This window comes from Aphelocoma coerulescens, chromosome 20, assembly GCF_041296385.1.
Source record: "Aphelocoma coerulescens isolate FSJ_1873_10779 chromosome 20, UR_Acoe_1.0, whole genome shotgun sequence".
Classification (NCBI taxonomy): domain Eukaryota; kingdom Metazoa; phylum Chordata; class Aves; order Passeriformes; family Corvidae; genus Aphelocoma; species Aphelocoma coerulescens.
Genome location: NC_091033.1, coordinates 11,153,119 through 11,170,918, shown reverse-complemented (window position 1 = coordinate 11,170,918; position 17,800 = coordinate 11,153,119). Strand labels below are relative to the sequence as shown.

General features: G+C 45.8%; 1 protein-coding gene across 1 annotated transcript; it reads right to left on the bottom strand.

Annotated features, from left to right (window-relative positions):
- Positions 1-6,080: 6,080 nt before the first annotated feature.
- Positions 6,081-10,369, bottom strand: HRH3 (histamine receptor H3). Its single transcript, XM_069034117.1, has 3 exons — positions 10,159-10,369; positions 9,608-9,774; positions 6,081-8,748 (listed from the first exon to the last, which is right to left on the bottom strand). The coding sequence occupies exons 1-3, from the start codon at positions 10,367-10,369 to the stop codon at positions 7,870-7,872; spliced, it is 1,257 nt and encodes a 418-aa protein (XP_068890218.1). The 3' UTR covers positions 6,081-7,869.
- Between the last annotated feature and the right edge of the window lie 7,431 nt (positions 10,370-17,800).

The following is a 17,800-nucleotide window of genomic DNA, read 5'->3' as shown; positions in this document are numbered from 1 at the left end:
AGGTTTAGAAATACATTTTAGATCCAGACTTATTAAGACCAATTGAAAAGCTGAAAATGAACTGCTGAACAAATTATCTTTTGTTATTCAAATCCTACGTGGGGCCTTTTTGTTTTTGTAACTGGAGAAATCGATAGGCAAATAATGTGCAGGTAACAGTCAATATTTTAGAAAGCATCTGATGGTTTGGGATCAATTTTTGCATATGGAAAAGCGTTGTCATGGTTTAAAGAGTTCTCATTTGAATCTTGACATTTGGGTCCTCGGTGCTTAATTACCTTTGAGACTGGAACATCATTGTTTCCCAAATACTTGGGAATCCCCACCCAGTGCTTTCTTTGAACACACACTAATCAGCTATTGACAGCAGTTACTATTCACTCTCTAAATCCAGATAAATTAATCTTCCACTAGAAGTGGAAAATGCTTATGAAGAAAAATATTTGCACAAGACAATTTAATTGCTAAAACACTGGTTGTCAAGAAGACATCTGTGATATTACAGATGAGGTATCCATATTTTGGTTATCTTATTCATTAAATCATACTGGTTTGTGGGTATTCATTTTCTGTTGTTTTCCTCTCTTATAAATCAGGAAGATGAGTTTGGGCAGCTAGAGTGCTCTGTCCAGACAGGACTCACATTTATCACATTTAAAAAGTAACCTGGTAAAACGTCACTGTAGTAAATCAATATTTTTTCACTGCATTGCTTTAGAAAATGTTTCTTCTCTTCACTTACCCACCCCCACAGCAGACATGTAATGGAAGTTTAATGCAGTGCTGCAAAACAGCAATTACTGGGATGCTGAGCTCTGTCTAAAAAACCCAAAATTTGATAGCATTAAATAACTCCCATGCCAGGAGTTGTGGGTTTGAAGCTTGCCCCACTTTGCAATGGGTTGGGTGCCCCATTAGCTGTGCTTGTGCCCCTTGTATCTATAGGCTGAAAAAATGTATTTAATTCTGGTAAGCTAACACATCTCTGTTTCTAAATCAACCAACATTTTCTAGCTTCATGAATTAATTTATGGCCATTAGGAAAATAGTTTTGATGGATGAAAATTTAATGGGTTTAAGGTTTGGGTTTTTTTCTTTTTTTTTTAATTACAGTACCTTATGTTTCTGAGTGATTTTTAATCTTCTTTCAGTGGTAGAAACTGAATCATGGAAGGCTGAGGTCCAAACTTAGCCAGGCTTGGAAAAGCCTACATCCCACTGAACTTTAAACATTCTGAATTAAAATATCTGTCTGGATTTGGACCCTAGCAACTTGCAGAGTCACATAGAAATTCTGTGGCATGACAGATGATCTGGAATTTGGAAAATAATCCTCCAGTATCCACTTTACCCTCTTCCTGGAACTGCAGTCCATGGCAGTGTTTAGGAGCTTTAGGAGAGCTCACTCACACATCTCCTATTTTTTTTTTAAGGCATTCAGAATTTCTTTCAAAGTAAATAAAAATTAATCTGTAGATGGATAACAACAATTGCCATGTGCAACATGTACAATTTACTAACTGGTGCTACTAATTGATGTAATTATCACTAATTAACTGTTCTAAAGATAGTGATTTTTGTAATTGTTATTCAATGGCTTGAAGTGTCTTATGAAGCTTAGACAGTTCTAGAATTGTATGTTAAGACTAAATTAAATTAGTGCTACAGAAGTTATTTTCCTAATGTATTTAGCCTGGAATAAAACTGTTATCACATTTAGCTAACCAGGGCACTTGATGAATGGGTGCACAGTAGAAGATTTGCTTTTAATGAATATTTAAGCTAAAAAATAGCTATATTCCCTCTTTCATGCCAGGAAAGCCTGAGTGCTTGTACATTAATGGAGAAAATTATTGCAGAGGGTCACAAATGTGATTGCATAAAGAAGGAACTTGCTCAGATTTTCTCAGAAAATGTCATGCTTGTTCTGGTCTTTCAGTAAATATATCTGCCTTTTCAAAGGCAGTTTGGTAGATTGTCAGCACACAAATACCTCTTCAGAGTCTGTTGTTAAAGTGGCATTTAGGCTGACTGTGTTTTGTTCTGTGTTCTTTTGTTGTGGAGGAGGCAATTCTGATTTGATAACTTGTTATGCCAATATTGGGGGTGATTAATATTGATTACAAATATTTCCTATTTACAAATGGTGACTGGAAGGCACTTTTCTAAAGTGGTGTATAGTGATGGTTCTCAGTGAAATAATGGCTGAGGTGAAAATATGGTTATTAAGATGAGTGAATCATAATGACCTTAAATAGCCAATTTCCCCAGCTTTTAGTTGTTTGTTCAGTACTGCTGGAGCATCTCTCAAGAGGTGAGTGAAGGAAGTTTAAATTTCTGGGTTTTTTCGAGGGAAATCAGTATAGTCCCCATGTTCTGTGGGATTATTTCATTTTTGAGGTTGTCACTTTGTAGCAGAGGACAGGAGCATGTGGGACTTGTAAGGAGGAATTTCTAAGGGATTTCAGCTCTTTCTGAAATAAAGATGAGCTGTTCTGAAGGCTTCTGTTTGCATGAGGTCTTCCCAGTGACTGCTTCAGGGAGGATGTGTTGGGTATTTTGGTCCTCTGCTGAGGTTTTGTTGCCCTGGTGCTGTATTCTTCCAATGAGAGACATCATATTTGACTGCAGACTTTTCCTTATGCTGGAAGTAGCTGTGTGTCAACATTCCTCTGCCCATACAGTTCCATAAAGTCTTTTGCAACCTTCATTTTGATTAAGAATTTTAATGGCAGCAACAAAAGATCTTGTTCTTTCATGAAAGCTCCTGACTAACAGCTTAATTCCCAGATGACTGACCACAGGCTTCATAGAAGTATTACACATATTATTTTATCCCTGTATATTTTGAATACAAGCTGTATCAGGGATATTAAATGGTGTTTTAACCACAATGGTCTGTCAAATTTGTGCTTTTTAGAGTATAAAGTACAAACGATTTTCATAATGGAGGGTGATTGCTCTGCTTTGTCAAACTGTCTTCAATTCACGGACACTGCAGGGTGTACCTTTATTCTCATAAAGAGTACTTTTATTCTCATGTTCAAGGGGCTTTATGCAGACCCCAATATTGTTTGTTCTTCATTAAACAGCTTCTAAAGGCTAAAGCTGTGTGTGAGCTGTTAGTTAACAGATAAAAAATTTGCCAGAACTGTTGCTGCCCTACTTTGAAATCAGTTTTCCTTCAGTGTTAATTGTGCTGCTAAATCCTAGGATATTGTGTTAAAAATAATTCCAAAGTCAGTGTCACACCACAGACACATTTTTGTGCTTAAAAGAACAGATGTTTAAGTTATGGGTCCAGTCTGCTTTTAAAAACTCCAGTTTTGTCATGAAGCCTTTACAATAAAACCAAAGGTCTTGCTTAGTGCCTCTAAGTCATTAAAAAAAAAAATCAGGTTGTAGCATTTTAGAAATAGTCTTGTTCTTCCCCCACAGATGTGCACACAGCTCTACCTATGATGTTTGGTACTTGGGTTAAGTATTAGCTCCCTTTTGCACCCAGACTGTGCAAGCAGCTTGCAAATTATGGAGTAAAATTGTGGGGCTTGTAAATAATAAGTAATGCTCATGCATCCTGGACTTTAGCAATAAAAATGGTGCTGACTGAACGAGTCATCAGCATTCCTGAGCTTGCAACAAGAGGTGTAAGGACAGAGCTGGGGTTTTTTGCCTTTGAGGTGTGTACAGGTCTTCCTCCCTCAGGTGGTGGTGGGTTTGTTGAAGTAAGTGTCAATGTTAGTTTTATATCTCAATAAAATGGTGGTACTGGGTTATAGGTAAGACCTTTCATCTGCAGAATTCCTAATTGCTTTTCTAAACCCTCCTAATTTCTTAATCCTGCAAATGCAACTATATTGACAGAAAATTGTTGTAAGGAGGAGAGGAAGAGATTTAAAGGTTAAGGGAACAGAGAAGTGCTGTGAGTTCCCTACTGTCCACAGGAACATCTGTGCAATCTTGCATGAAAGGCTGGCTTTGTGGTGTCAGAAATTGAGAGAGCTTTTCTCTTTTGTGGCACTCAGCCGGGGCTGCTTGCAAAGAGTTTTTATTCTTGTCTGATTATTCTCACATCAGAAGTAAGGGTAATAACACTCCTTATTGTGCCACATCTATTTGCAGAACAAGTTCTGTAGAGTGCAGGAAGTCTCTTTTAGGACCAGGTCTGGACTGCAAAGTTGTGCTGGTGTCACTGCTTGGGAGCCAGGGTTATGAAAAATTAATCCTCCCTCACAGAAACCATGTTGTTAAAGTTCTTTCTGGCAAGGATGTTAACCCCTGATCTTTCCACCCTAGTTCTGCTGTGAAGATGAATGGTCATTTACAAACATGAAGGAAAACCATTAGCATTCTTTCAAACCAAAATATAATCACATCTTGCTAATTTCAAAGCCCTTCCCTCCCAGCAGATCTCATTAATTATCCCAGACAGGTGTTTTTCAACAAAAGCTCCTTCTTGCGTTCTCTCTTCTTCTCCAGCCTCCTATTTGAGCTAATGAAGCTTCAGTGATGTCTGTGGAACAATGGAGCAATTTCTGTAACTGCAGGTTGGAGAGAACGAATAAGGGATGGTAATTGAGGAAGGGCTGGAGGAGAGGCTGCAGGACCAAAGTTCCTCTGTCTGTGTAAAGAGATCTCTCATTATTGGTGATTAGGGAGGAAGCATTTACAGAGACAGAAAGAAAGTAGCTGTGCTGAGCTAAAAAAAGGGGGTTTTGATGGTTTATTGATATGCAGATGCTGCTCTAGGAAAAGACCACAGACCTCGTTAGGGCGGCCTTTCTGTCCTCGAGTTAATGGAGTGTAGGTTTGTATCAGGAGAGGGGAACTGGCATCACCTCCACACAGCTCCTGTGGGAAGTCACTTATTCAAAAAGCTCCCTGGACATGACTTGAACAGCTGCATGAATGCTGTTTACTAACACTCTGTGCATAAATTCGATGCTTCTCTCTGGAATTAGCTGGGTTTCTTTCCTCTGTGGAAATGTGCCATGGAAATGAAGCCTATGTGCTTCCCCAAATATTTGAATCATGTTCATTATTCCAGCAAGTCTTCTTTCATGGTTGTTGAAAACAGGTCCTGCCTGCTTAGCTTATGCCTAGACAATAGGAAAGACGCATTATTTTAGCAGGTATAACAGATGAATTATACACAGGTGTTTTGCTGGGCTGGTTGACAATCAGCCCTACCTTGTTTAGTGGTTATGCATTTTCACAATGCATAATGTATTATGCCTAGAATCTCCCAATCCCTGCCTCTTCCAAATACATATAGACATTTATATTCCAAACACTAAAAATCAGCAGAATTCAAGTACTCTTTTAAGCATATTTGAATTAGTCATCAGCTGCTCTGGAGCTTCAGAGCAGCTCCCAGGCTTTTCAATATGAAAACCAGGCTCAGGTGTGACCTCATGTCCAGGCATAAGTAATTATTTTTCTTTTTTATTTGGCAAAGCAAGGGCTCTTATTCCAGGAAGGAATATAAGTATCTTCCCTGCAAAATCCAACAATGAATAAAATTACTTTTCAGTCAAGTGTAGATAATTCTGCCCATAAGGAGTTCAGAGACCATGAAAATACTGTGCAAAAGGCTCACAAGGAAGGTGTAACAACAGGCACCTTCTTTTATCAGAATGAATGATCTAGTAGTTCCACCTCTCCTGATGAACAACTGAAGAGACCCGCAGCTGGAAACTGGTGCCACATTATGACTTTGTCATTTTTAGGCAGACCAGTGGGGTTTGTAAATTGCAGGAAGTGTTATTGTTGATGTAACCTCTCCAGATCTCAGCTGCATGTAACATGCTCTTGAAAAGACCTGAAGCTGGAGAGAATTGAGTGATGTGCACTCACCACACCCTCAGGGGGCTGTCAGGAACCTGCTCACCAGAGGTGAGAGAAACTCAGCTGTTTCAGGAGCTGGTTTTTCTGTGACATGTCCATCTGCCTTCTCAGGCAAATCCATAGAGGTTTTGCTTCCACTTGGATTTTATCATTTCTGACAACACCTTGTTCACCATAAAATATTCTGCAAGCTTCTTATAAAAATACTTTATTGATGTTTTCAGAAGGGAGCAGACACAGGGAAAGGTACAAGCAGGCTCAACAGTTCATCCTGTCAATTCAGAGCACACATACTTCGAGGGGTATATTTTAACCCATATATAACAGACTGACAGAACATGTCACAAGTCTGAAATATCACATACACAAGACAAGACATCATTTAGAACCTGACTTCAGGTGACAATACTGATCTACTTGACAAATATCACTGGGATACAGTGGGATGGCATTTTCTTTTACTCATAGCAGCAGCCAAAAAGCAGTTTGCTTGCAACAGCAAAATGTAATTGGCAATCACAACATCATAAACTTTTGGGTACTACTTTACAACATTTGGGTTTCTATTTGTAAATGTAGTTTTCAGACTTAGGATCTTGAGCTTCTCTGTGCAATACTGTTAAATAAGAGCATTTGCATGGCAACTAATTACTTATTTGTGTTACTACATCATTGAGCAGTGTCAGCAGTGGAATTAATCTGCTTTTTAGTCAAACTGCCTCTGTGCCCAAAGAGGTTACAGAAGAAATGGGCAACTGTGATGGGGAGGAGTGATAAAATGTCCGGGATTTTATGATAAGACCAAGGCTAGGGCCCTGGTCTCTTGAATCTGGTGCTCTATCTGTGCAATCATTTGACTGTTCCAAAAAAAATTTGAAAATTCAACAATAAAAGAATTGATGCTTATGTTGACTGAATCAGCTCAACCCAGGTTGAATGAAGTGACGTATTTTAAACTCCATATTTCAACTCCAATGAAGTGAGATATTTTAAAAGGAAGAAGGCAAGAAACTGAAACTTGATGAATTTAAGAGGTTTGAAAGGAACACTATAAAAATGAACATAAAAAACACAACACAAGATTTACTTCTCTCTGAGCTTGTCATTCCCTAACACAGTGCCAGAAGAGTATCTTTAAGATCCTGGAGAAGAGATTTGAAAATGTCTTTGGGTTGTCATGGTGGAGTCTGTGGAGAAGCTGGTACTGTGCTGGCACCTTTCACGTAGGCACAGGAACCCTTTTCTGGGGGCCTTCCAAGCCCATTCCTGCTGCGTGGCTCCAGGCAGGAGGGAAGCACTCCCATGGGACCACTGGGCAGTGTGTGGCAGGACCCAAAGGAAATCAGAGCAGTTTTGAAGCAGGGAGGGATCAGGCAATGCCAACAGGCCACTTCAAGATGCTCAGTGCCTCAGAGTCTGGCTATAAACTCCTTAGGGCAGAGATCTGTCCCTTCCTGAGGTGTGGAAGGGACATCTATTGCTCCCCATGGAACAGAGATCCAGATTATGGCTGCAGCTGCTGTAGCAGAAATGATAAATGAGATGTTTTTCTTTTAAGGTTTGTTCTTTTCTTTCTGTATCATCATCTACATGTAATAGGTGTAAGGAAAAAACGCTCCCATTTACGGGAAAGATCAGGTCTGCAAACAGCTATGCTGTAGTTTAGTGCAGTAGTTTAAAGCCAGATATTTTGTTAGCTTTTATTTTTCGGTTCTCAGTTTATTGGAGAAAAATGCTGGTGCTGCTCAGGCTGACTAGGTGGCAGCAGAGCTCTTTTGTGGCACCTGCAAGTGGCAGACACAGACTTCACTACCTGTGGTTCATGTCAATAAACCCCTTTATCTTTCTATGTGGGATTTTGTTGTTGATAAACTAAAATAAGTTAATAGTGGGCTCTTTTCTGCTTTCCTCACCTGCCCCAGACCACTGCTCCCGGGTTCTTCCAAGGAAACAAGCTGTAGTCCCAATACTGCAGAAGTAAACCAAGGCTTTTCTCATCCTCACACTGGGCTGGCTTCACTTTCAGTAGTTCTGAAGGGCATTGTGAGGCTGAATCTTCAGCTTCTTGGGACAAAGGAGTTTTATAAAAGCCCTTCTGAAGCTGGAGTGGCAGAGAGGGTATAGGACAGGGTTGACAGCCGAGTTGATCCACAGCAGCCAAAAGGAAGCCTCATACCAGAACTCAGAGATGCACTGGCCGTGGCAGCCAGCGCGGATGATCATCAGGAGAGTGTACGGTGCCCAGCAAATCCCAAAAATGCCCACGATGATTGCCAGTGATTTGGCCACTTTCTTGTCTCTAGAGAGCCTGAAGCGTTGAGTCGTGCTCTGGGACATGGTCTTCATCCGTTTCTCTGAGCACAGAGTGGAGGCTGAATTCTTACAGCTCCTTTTGTTGCAACACTTGGGTTTCCTGGAGCTCTCCGAGCTTGTTGCCAGCAGATCTTTGGCATCCAGGCTGGAAGTGGAGGCTGCTCCTTGAGCTTTGCTCTTAGAGAGGTTGAGGGTTTCAGCTGACTCCTTCTGCTCCCACTTACAGCATTTCAAAGAAAGCTTTGCTTCTGGGCCCCTTTCCATCTCCTCAGTGAAGGACTGATTGTGCACTTCATGGAAAACATCCAGGCGCATTTTGGTGCGCTTCTGTATGTTCAGGTAAATGCTTAGGTTGAAAAACATCACGCTGATGAAAGGAGTGAAAAACTCCAGCGTGGAGGCTGTCATGAGGAAATACCAGTTGTAGAAGAACTCAGCATAGCATTCCCCAGTGGGGATGATGCTCCGGCCTGATATGTACTCCCAGCTGATAATGGCAGGTCCGTACAGCAGGAATGCCAACACCCACACCAGCATCATCTTCAGCACTGCTTGCCTGATGTTGCCTTGCTGGGCTCTGTAGGTGACCTGCAAGAGGAAAGCCTTTTCTTACACACGGTCCCACACCCCAGCTGGCTGAGGCTCCTCACAAATGGAGTGCTAGCACTCCTGGTAAAGTTGCTAGGCAATATCCCAGCAGTCCAACAAATTGGTATGCCATAGGCAACAGGAGCAATTGCTAGATAAATCTCACTCTTGCAGGGAAGATTTAGAACACTCATTTTACAGCTCCAAAATGTGGTGTCTGCTAAGTGGAAATGTACTGACTTGGCTGGAGCCTGGCAGTTGCCTGCGCCCACCACTTGCCTGAGTTGTCCCCAGCTACTCCCTGTAAGTCACAAGAAGAGGGACTTGACAAACTCCTGGGCTGAATCCGTGTTGTATTTGCAGTCAGGGAACGAGCAAACAGCAGATCTGCCTGTGAACTGCTCGTTACCTCCTGCGAAAAGCTGAGCATTTTGATCTTCCCACACACCCAGGGACCTCCCCACATTCCCTTCCAAAGCCGGCAGTGCAATCTACTGCCGCGGTAGCCAGGGAGAAGCTGCGAGTCTGACTGCAATCCACTGGTTTGTCCTGGAGATAAGAAGCTCTTGCAATTAGTTAAAAGTCTGCTTACCTGGCTGACTTGCTTGTACGCTACTATCCCGTCACCCAGGAAGGGAACACCTGCACAACGGGGTCTGAGCCTTAAGTGATTTAATTGTGCCGGGAATACCAAGCTGAAACCACCACTGAATTATGTGTTTGTGGATGGTTATTGCTTTCCAGGCTGAAAGATTCGTAATTTCTGGAGGATTCAAAAAGCTTTTAATTATTGCAGAGAATCTGGAGAATAAAGGAGGAGGAGAGTTACATCTCTCTCAGCTGCCATGACAGGACTCACCGCTCTTGTCACCGAGAGGAATCTGTCGTAGCTAATTAGTACGATGTTGAAGACCGAAGAGGTGCAGAGCAGGTAATCAACCACCAGCCAGAGTTTGCAGAGGCTTCTCCCAAAGATCCATCTCCCCGTCAGCACATAGGGCACGTACAGGGGGATGCAGAAGGCACCTGCAAGCGGAGGGGCCGTCCCCGGTGAGACTCGGGCTCTGCACGGTGGCTGCCCCGGGAGATCCGCGGGTGCCGGGTGGGTCCTTCCCTGTGACGGAGGGAGAGGCCGGGGGACAGCGGGAGGGGACCGGGGACTGCGGGAGGGTGTGGGGGCAGGAGCGGGGCACGGCCGGAGCGGGGCACGGCCCGGGTGGAGCAGCCGGGCAGGAGCGGGGCACGGCAGGAGCGGGGCACGGCCGGAGCGGGGCACGGCCGGAGCGGGGCACGGCCCGGGTGGAGCAGCCGGGCAGGAGGAGCCCCGGCGGCTCTGCCCGCCCCGCCGCCGAGTTGCTGCCGGGCCGTGCCGGTGCCGGCGGGCGCGGCGCCCCGCGGGCGGCACTTTACCTACGAGGAAATCCGAGATGGCCAGGTTGAGGAGGAAGAAGTTGCTCTGGGTGCGCAGGCTGGAGTCCGCCACGAAGGCCAGCATCACCAGCGCGTTGCCCGCCACGGTGACGGCGATGAGCAGGGCCATCAGCGCGCCCAGCGCTGCCGTGCCCGCGGCCGCGAAGCGCCCGGCGGCGGCCGAGCCGTTCAGCGCCCCGCCGCTCTCCATGGCCCGCACCGCTCCCGCCGCGCCGCCGCCGCGGGGCTGCTGCCCCTCCCCGCCCCGCCCGTTCCCGCCTCCTGCTCCGGCCCCCAGCACCCTCGCGTACCCCCCGAGCAGCCCCGAAACCCCCAGAGCATCCCTGAATCTGCCCAAGCATCTCTGCATCCCACTAGAGCATCCCTGAGCATCTGCACACTCCCACGCACCCTCTCAGCTCGGGAGCATCCTTGTATTACCTCAGAACATCCCTTCCTTCCTCCAGAGCACCCCTGAGCATCCACACATTCCCCTCTCGACCTGGTAGCATCCTTGCACTACCCCAGAGCATCCCTGAATCCCCCCAGAGGGTCCTCTCCCATTACCCCTTCCCTTCTCGACCCTGGAGCATCACTGCATTACCTCAAATTATCCTTGCCACCCTCTAGAACATCTCTACATTCCTCTTTCCCCTCTCAGCTCAGGAGTAGCCTTGAATTCTCCCAGACCATCCTTGCATTCTGCACAGCAACATTCCTGCATCTCTCCAAAGTGTCCACCATGAGTTTATTGCTCCTGCCGTGGTGTCTGCACCTTAATGAACGGAAGTGAAGATCAGAACTTCATTTGCCTTTTAACCAGTCAGCCAGGAGGGCTCCCTGGGCAGGTGGAACATAGAGGGTGATGATCTTGCCCCTGCTCCTCATGGGCAGCAGGAGGAAGAGGTAAAGCTGCCCAGGAGCAGGCAATTCTTGGTCTGCAAACCAAGGAGTCCTTGCCCCAGGCCCCAGCTCCAGGGAGGTGATTAACGCTCCCTTCTTCCACCACTTGTTCACTCTTCATAGCTAAAGGGAATAACTTTTGTCTGAGGACTTGTTTCAGCTGGTGATTCTGCAGGGTTACCAACCACTACACAACTTCTGTGCACGGTGCCTGCTCCAGGTCGCAGGAGAGGAAATATCCTCACAGGTGTCATGTCACAGGGGCAGGATCAGCTGCACCATCACCCCTCTGGAGAACAGCACAGGGATGTGCAGAGCAGCAACTGCAAAACAGAGAAGGGTGCTGGCTGGAGACCCTGGCCAAGAACCTTCTTTCTGGGAAATTCTGATAAGTTGTGAGGAACAGAGAGAAAATAAGCAAAGCAAGAAAATTGTACAAACACAGGGACAAGCCTGAAGTTAATACTCAGCGGGTTTGCCACCTTCTGATTGCTCCAAAAGCTATTTTCACCTCAGGAACTAGTACAGCCACACAGAATTCCTCCTCAAACACTGCCACAGCCACTGTCCTGATTAGCAGCGGCTGAAGCTGCTGGGAGGGGGCCGAGAGGGCTCTCTGGGATCGCGGTAAATCATTTGCAGTCGGCAGAGCCGAGCAGTGCGAACACTTCCCAGCACTCCCGCAGGGGTGGCCTTAGTGGCACCCACCCAAGGGTGGCCTCAGCAAGAACCAGCCTCATCCTGTTCCTAACGTGCCCAGCCCTGGCACAACGCGCTGGCTCTGTGCTGAGAGCCGGGCTTGCTTTTCCCGGCTGTGTGCAGGGCGGGCAGGCTGTGCACGATGAGCCGGCAGCCGGGCAAGCCCTGCAGCTGCCTGGCACATGTGTCCCTTTCCTCGGGGAGACAAGTGTCCCCAAGCCGCTCCGCCGCGGGGGTGGCTCGGGCTCCGCTGGTGCCGCATCCCGACAGAGGATGTCACTGTGGGCTCGTGGAGCCGCGGGTGGCAGCGCCGAGGATGCGGCGTGTGCGAGAATCCGCTGGGCAGTGGGAAAACGGCTTTGAGGTACTTCGTGCGTGGCTTCAGCTCTGCTTTGAGCATCATCAGACTCAACCACACAGCTGGCTGGGCCGGGGTGTCACCACAGCCCAGCTGGGCAGCCGCAGCACGGCCGCAGCAGAGAGGACATGACTTTTATGTCGATCACCACAGATGTGATGGAGAAACAGCTTTTTTTTTTTTTTTTTTTTTTTTTTTTTTTACTCCCGTGATGTTTAATGAACCCACAAACCACTTTCACTGTGCAGCTGTTTGTGATCTGGTATTATTTGAAATCTCCAGCTACTCAATCAAGCACTACCATTCATTGAAATGTTTACAAATTCCAAATGATGGGGTGCGTGCTGTACAGCTCCTATCCCCAGGAGCAGCTTGCTGTGTGTTGGCTGTCATCCATTTTTCAGAGTTTTCACCATCCAGATAGAAGGCAAACCCCCTGCTTCATACCTATGACAATTTACAAAGTGATAAAGTACAGTGTGGATAAATCACAGTTATTTTTTATCCAGAGTAAATTGCCAGGATTGTTAGATAAATAAGAAGTGATAGAGCTCAGATTACAGGTTTCCTGGTCCTGATGTTTCTCTCTTGCTTCGGCAGACAGGACAAGTGTATTTCTAATATATTTCAGGAGACATGCCACCTTTGCAATAAAGGAAACCACCCAACCAGTAGTTAACTCAGATCACACACAGACATGCAAGCAGATGGTCTGAGAGCTCACGTTTGGACCTGGCTTACACAGTACATATGCCATGTGTAGATATCCCATATGCTCATAACTGCTTATAGATGTTCATATAGGGTGTCCTGATCACCCTGCACCAGGCCATGGGGTCCTCTCCTGGGCAGGGAGATCTCTGGAAGCTCAGAGCCTGAACACTGCTCAATCCTTGTGGATCTGTACAGTGGAACCTTTCCCGAGGGTAAGAGCTGCAGCTCAGCTCCAAGCTCTCCTGAGCCCAGTTTCTGTTTATTCTGAGGTTGTGCCTGAGAAGCAGGAGCTGGGGGTGGCAGACCACAGAACGGTTCAGGCTGGAAGGGACCTCTTGAGGTTTTCTAGGCCAAGTCCTCTGCTGAAGCAGGGTCAGATACAGCAGGTTGGCCAGGACTTTTTCTGGCCAGGGTTTGAATATCTCCAGGAATGAAGACTCCATAACCCCTCCAGACAACCTGTTCCAGCTGCCTTCCAGACTGCCCTCACAGTCAAAAAGTCTTCTCTTGTCTGCACCATCTTGCCCACAGATAGCTCTCTATAAACCTGGAATTAGGAGGATATACACAAATTGTAGTTTTTCCACTGCTTGCTTCTGTCCCATGGAGGCAGTGTGTCTGTGAGACAAACTTTAAAGAAAGAGATGATTAAAAAACCTCTTTGTGTTCATGTCTTTATCGATGAGGGTTGAAAGTGCTCTGGCATTCACACAAGTATCTGTCACTATGAAACCCATCCCTTTGTTTTATTTCCTTTTCTTCTGCCTTTCATCATGGTACATGTTTATTCTGTTCAGAAAATTCCCTTTTCTGAGATCCCCTCACAAGGTACCAGCACTCGTGGGTGACAGGACGGGCAGTGTGGCAGAGAAAAGAGATTCCAGAGTGACTGAGGGCAAAATCTTCAAGGAGCCCTTGAGCTCCTGCTTTGCCAGACCCCCAAGATACAGCACAAACCCTCAGCATAAATATTTTACATGTAGCACCAGTGAGTAGGAGACAGAAAATGCCAGGGGAGCATTTCTCATGCTAGAGATGCCTTTGCAGTGAAATGTTACCCTTTGATATATATTTCTCTTAAAAACAAACCCAACAACAAATTGTCTGTCAAAACTTGGGGAGCTATTAGGACTGAAAACCAGCATGGCAATCCAAACTGGGCTGGGACATGATGAAATCAGTTCCTGGATGTGCTTCATCCAGCTCAGCCAGGTATCAAAACAGCTTCTGCTGGAGGCAGAAGGTCTCTTCCTTACCATACTGCAAGGGACATAACTGAGCAAGTTTGATGTTGAACAAAGGCAATGATGACCAGAACAATCCTTGAAAATGCTAAGAAATAATCTGTGAGCCAGCTTTCAGAAAGGTGGGAGGAGCTAACATCTCCACTCCCAAAGCAACATGCTCTGGAGAGCTGCAAATGGCCACAAAGCCACCATGTCCCTGAGAAGGATCACAAATCCTGGAGGGGAATTTTCCCCATCTGGCCACAGTGTGTGTCCACCTGTGTTCAAAACATGTCCTCTACCTTTTCACTTCTTTCTTTTCCTTCCTTCTTTCCTCTCCTTCCTTTGTTCTTTCTCTCCATTCCCAGCTGTAACCTGCAAATCCAAACTCTCAAAGTGTTCAAAAATGCATCCTTTAGTACAGGGAGACTTTTCATCGTTGGACCTGTCCCAAACTACCATGCTTGCCTTTGGCTTCTTGGGAACGAGCTCCCTAGAATTACAAATCACCTTGTCACCAAAGAAAGTCACATTTCTATCCTTGTTCAATCCAACAGCACTTTCATGAGCAGGAAAATGTTTAACGACCCTGGGGGAGGAAAACACCGCAGAGCTGGGTGAGTAATGCCATTAGTAATGAAGTAACTGTCTGATCAGAGTTAACACCTGATTCGTGTCAAGGCCAATTCAGTATTGTATTTTGAAATGAAAATTTCAGAGCACAGTGGGGAATGAAACCAGAAGCCATCCTACATCTGTCAGCTTGGACTGAGTTGGCAGCCGCTGTTCAGACCGATAGATGTTTTCAGAGAGAGACAGCAGGGTCTGAATATCAAGATGTGATATCCATGTGCAGCTGCTGGAAGCATTTTGCCACATGGAGGAGAGAATGTTAAAGCTCTGTTGAAAAGTATCCGTTAAATTTGGTACTCCATCAGGGGATGGTTTAAGAGGCAAGGCTGGGCTTTGTTTCCAATACTCTTAATGGCAGCAAGCGGTGTGGGTCAGGAGTGACAAAAGGAGATTTGGGAAGGACTAAAACATTTCTAATCAAAGACAGTGCTGTTCCCAGGCAGATGGAAAACAGAGCAGCTGTAGAGAAATGAGCTGGGCTTCTCTGGGCCATGGTGCAAGCTGTGCTCCTTTGCATTCCATCAGACCTCATAAAACTTCAGGTCACTAAGCAATTAAGGGGGAGTTTAAGCCCACTTGTGGAGTCCATGGATTTCTCCAGAGCTACCACCAGGTTCTCATGTGAGGAGACCTACAAATGTCAGCTCCCTCACTTCCTGCAGGAACTCATTGGTAACCTTATGCAATATTTAACAGACTTCCTGGGCTAATTAAGTATATTACTTTATATAGTAACTAACATATCTCCAATACGTATCAAAATTTAATTCAGTTTGATTCATTATCGCCGCTCAATGTGGGCCCAATTCTCTTTCCCCTTACAAAGATGCAAATCCATTAATTCTTTGTGTGCATCAGGGATGAGGATGGAGCCCTGGATTTGCCAGATCACTTCCAAACACAAACATACAACAAACAGACAACTTTGCTCTTCTTGTCTCTGCCCAACTTAACTGAACTAAAAGAGTTTCTTCTGAGTCATGCCAGGGCAGTTGAGAGCAAAAGCTGTCCCCACAGACTCCCATCAGGTGTCTTACAAGCTGGAGGGTCCTTCAGGCACAGTATCTGAGGGATTTTTCTGTAAGCCAAAGCTTGTATTTCCTGTATGACACTTCTTCCCCAAGCATATGTGGTTGTATAAGCAACATGGAATAGAGGGAAACACATTTCTCTGGAGAGCAGAGGGCAAACAAGGTCTCTGTGGTGGAGATTAGGAGAATCATCAGTCTAGCTAACTTTTTCTTGTTTATTTGACCATTTGGCTTCTGTGAAGCCCCTAATAATGAAACCTGGTGCCCCCAGGTGCTGGGCAGTGTCTGATCAAGAGGGACTGAAGCTTGTTGTTATTCTCTCCCTCTCCAGTGGCTGCTGTGAAATGATGCAGCAGCACCTGCCCAGGCCCTCTGGGCAGCACTCTTTCACCAAGACACCACCTCTGTTATGTCTCTGGACATGCTGCCATTTCAGCCAGGAATTAAGTTTGTGTGTCTAAAAGCCCTCCCAAGGTTTAAGGTCCAACACTTCAGCGACAGTTATCAAGTGCATTTTCTCCAGAGAAAGGTGCGCTACCTGGGGAGAGGGGAACACATCCCTCTGTCCTTCCAGCCCTTGTCAGCTCTGCCAAGTTCCCTGTCTCTTCCCTGTCTCACCCCTGTCAGCCCCTGCAGCCACTTCTCCATTTCTGAAGGGGCTGGATTGTGTTCAGCTCCCTGGTTATGGATTTGCTACCAGTGGGATGCTGCTCCCCCTGCCTGCCCGTTTCCTTCCAAAGCCTGACCTGCGCTCTTCAGATCACTCAGATTTAGAAAGACCTTCATCTGTACAAGGATTTTCCCTGACTGCTGGCTTTTCTCAAAAAAACCCCATGTTTCAACCCCATCTCTGGCTGCTTGAGACAATGCCAAGCCTTCCTTTAGATGTCTGTAACAAAGGCAAATGGAAAATATATTTCCCATTGAGCTGTGGTGTGCCTAACGTATTCCCTTCTATTAACAATTGCTCTGGGTCCTGATCTCCGATACATCATCTTTTCATTCTTTTGATGTTCATTACAAGGCAGCAGAGACTAATAGAGAGTATGTCAGGCATCCAACTACAAAGGCATGGGGAAGAGGAGTGAAAAGGGACGCAGTGACAGCAGGAAGGCAAAGCATCAGCTCACTGCAGGCAAAGCTGCGACAATGCTCAGGATGCTTTTGCCCGTGCTGTTATCAACTGTCTTCCTCTTCCAAGCCCAATTACTATTCCTAAAGCTGGTTTGGCCTCTAGACAAGTCATTTGGATTCAGATTTGTGCAAAGATAGCACAAGGCAGAGGAAAGAGAGCCCTCCTGGGTCTGGAGAGCTAAGACCTCCAGCAGATCTCTTTATTGGTCTGGCTGCAGCAAACAGCGTTTTAGCAAATAAATCCATCTCATCAGCCAGCCTGGGCTTTGCTGAGGCTTCTGGCCTGAAGAGAGGGAGTTTGCTGTGGCTGTAAGTAATAGAATTCTCCTTGTCCTGACTGTGGTGATGAGATGGTTCTTCTTGTGAAACCACTCAGCTAAGCTGTCTTGGGGGATTCCAAACACTACAGAGCTGCCACTGGATGTCACAGCTGCTGTGATCTGAAGAGAGTTCAGACCATTCTGAAATAAAAAGTGGGAAAAAGAAGAGCTGGAAGTCCTTCCCTCTCCAATGAGTAGTCATGTCCTGCTGGTTCTGACCTCTGCCTAACCAGAGTGCAGCCGTGCTGGAGGGAGAAATTAAACACTTTCTCTATAATTTAAGGAACTGAGTAACACAGGAGCTGTAGCAAAACAGTATGTGCAGGAGCTAGGTCTTCCTTCTGAAGGGTGTTTGCTGTCATCCCCCAGCTGTTCTCTGTCTCAGCATGGCAGGATCACTGGTCAGATCCAGCACCTCCAGGGCATGGTGGTCAATCAGCAATTTTCCTGCATGGTGTAGTGCCAGAGAGTAGAGGAGCAAGAATTTGGGGGATGCAGAAGCCAGATCTCCTTTTAGGCTGCATGACAAACTGTACTTGCTTATCTCAAAACCAGTGGCCACATAAACTCCTCTTATCCTTTTGCTTCCCACACATCTCCTGCCTGCGGAGGCTGAGAAACATC

Coding starts and splice junctions, on each gene's coding strand:
- HRH3 (XM_069034117.1), bottom strand. CDS start 10,369: ATGGAGAGCGGCGGGGCGCTGAACGGCTCGGCCGCCGCCGGGCGCTTC. Junction 9,775..10,158: donor CATCTCGGATTTCCTCGTAG/GTAAAGTGCCGC, acceptor CTCCGCTTGCAG/GTGCCTTCTGCATCCCCCTG. Junction 8,749..9,607: donor TCCTCTCGGTGACAAGAGCG/GTGAGTCCTGTC, acceptor TTCCTCTTGCAG/GTCACCTACAGAGCCCAGCA.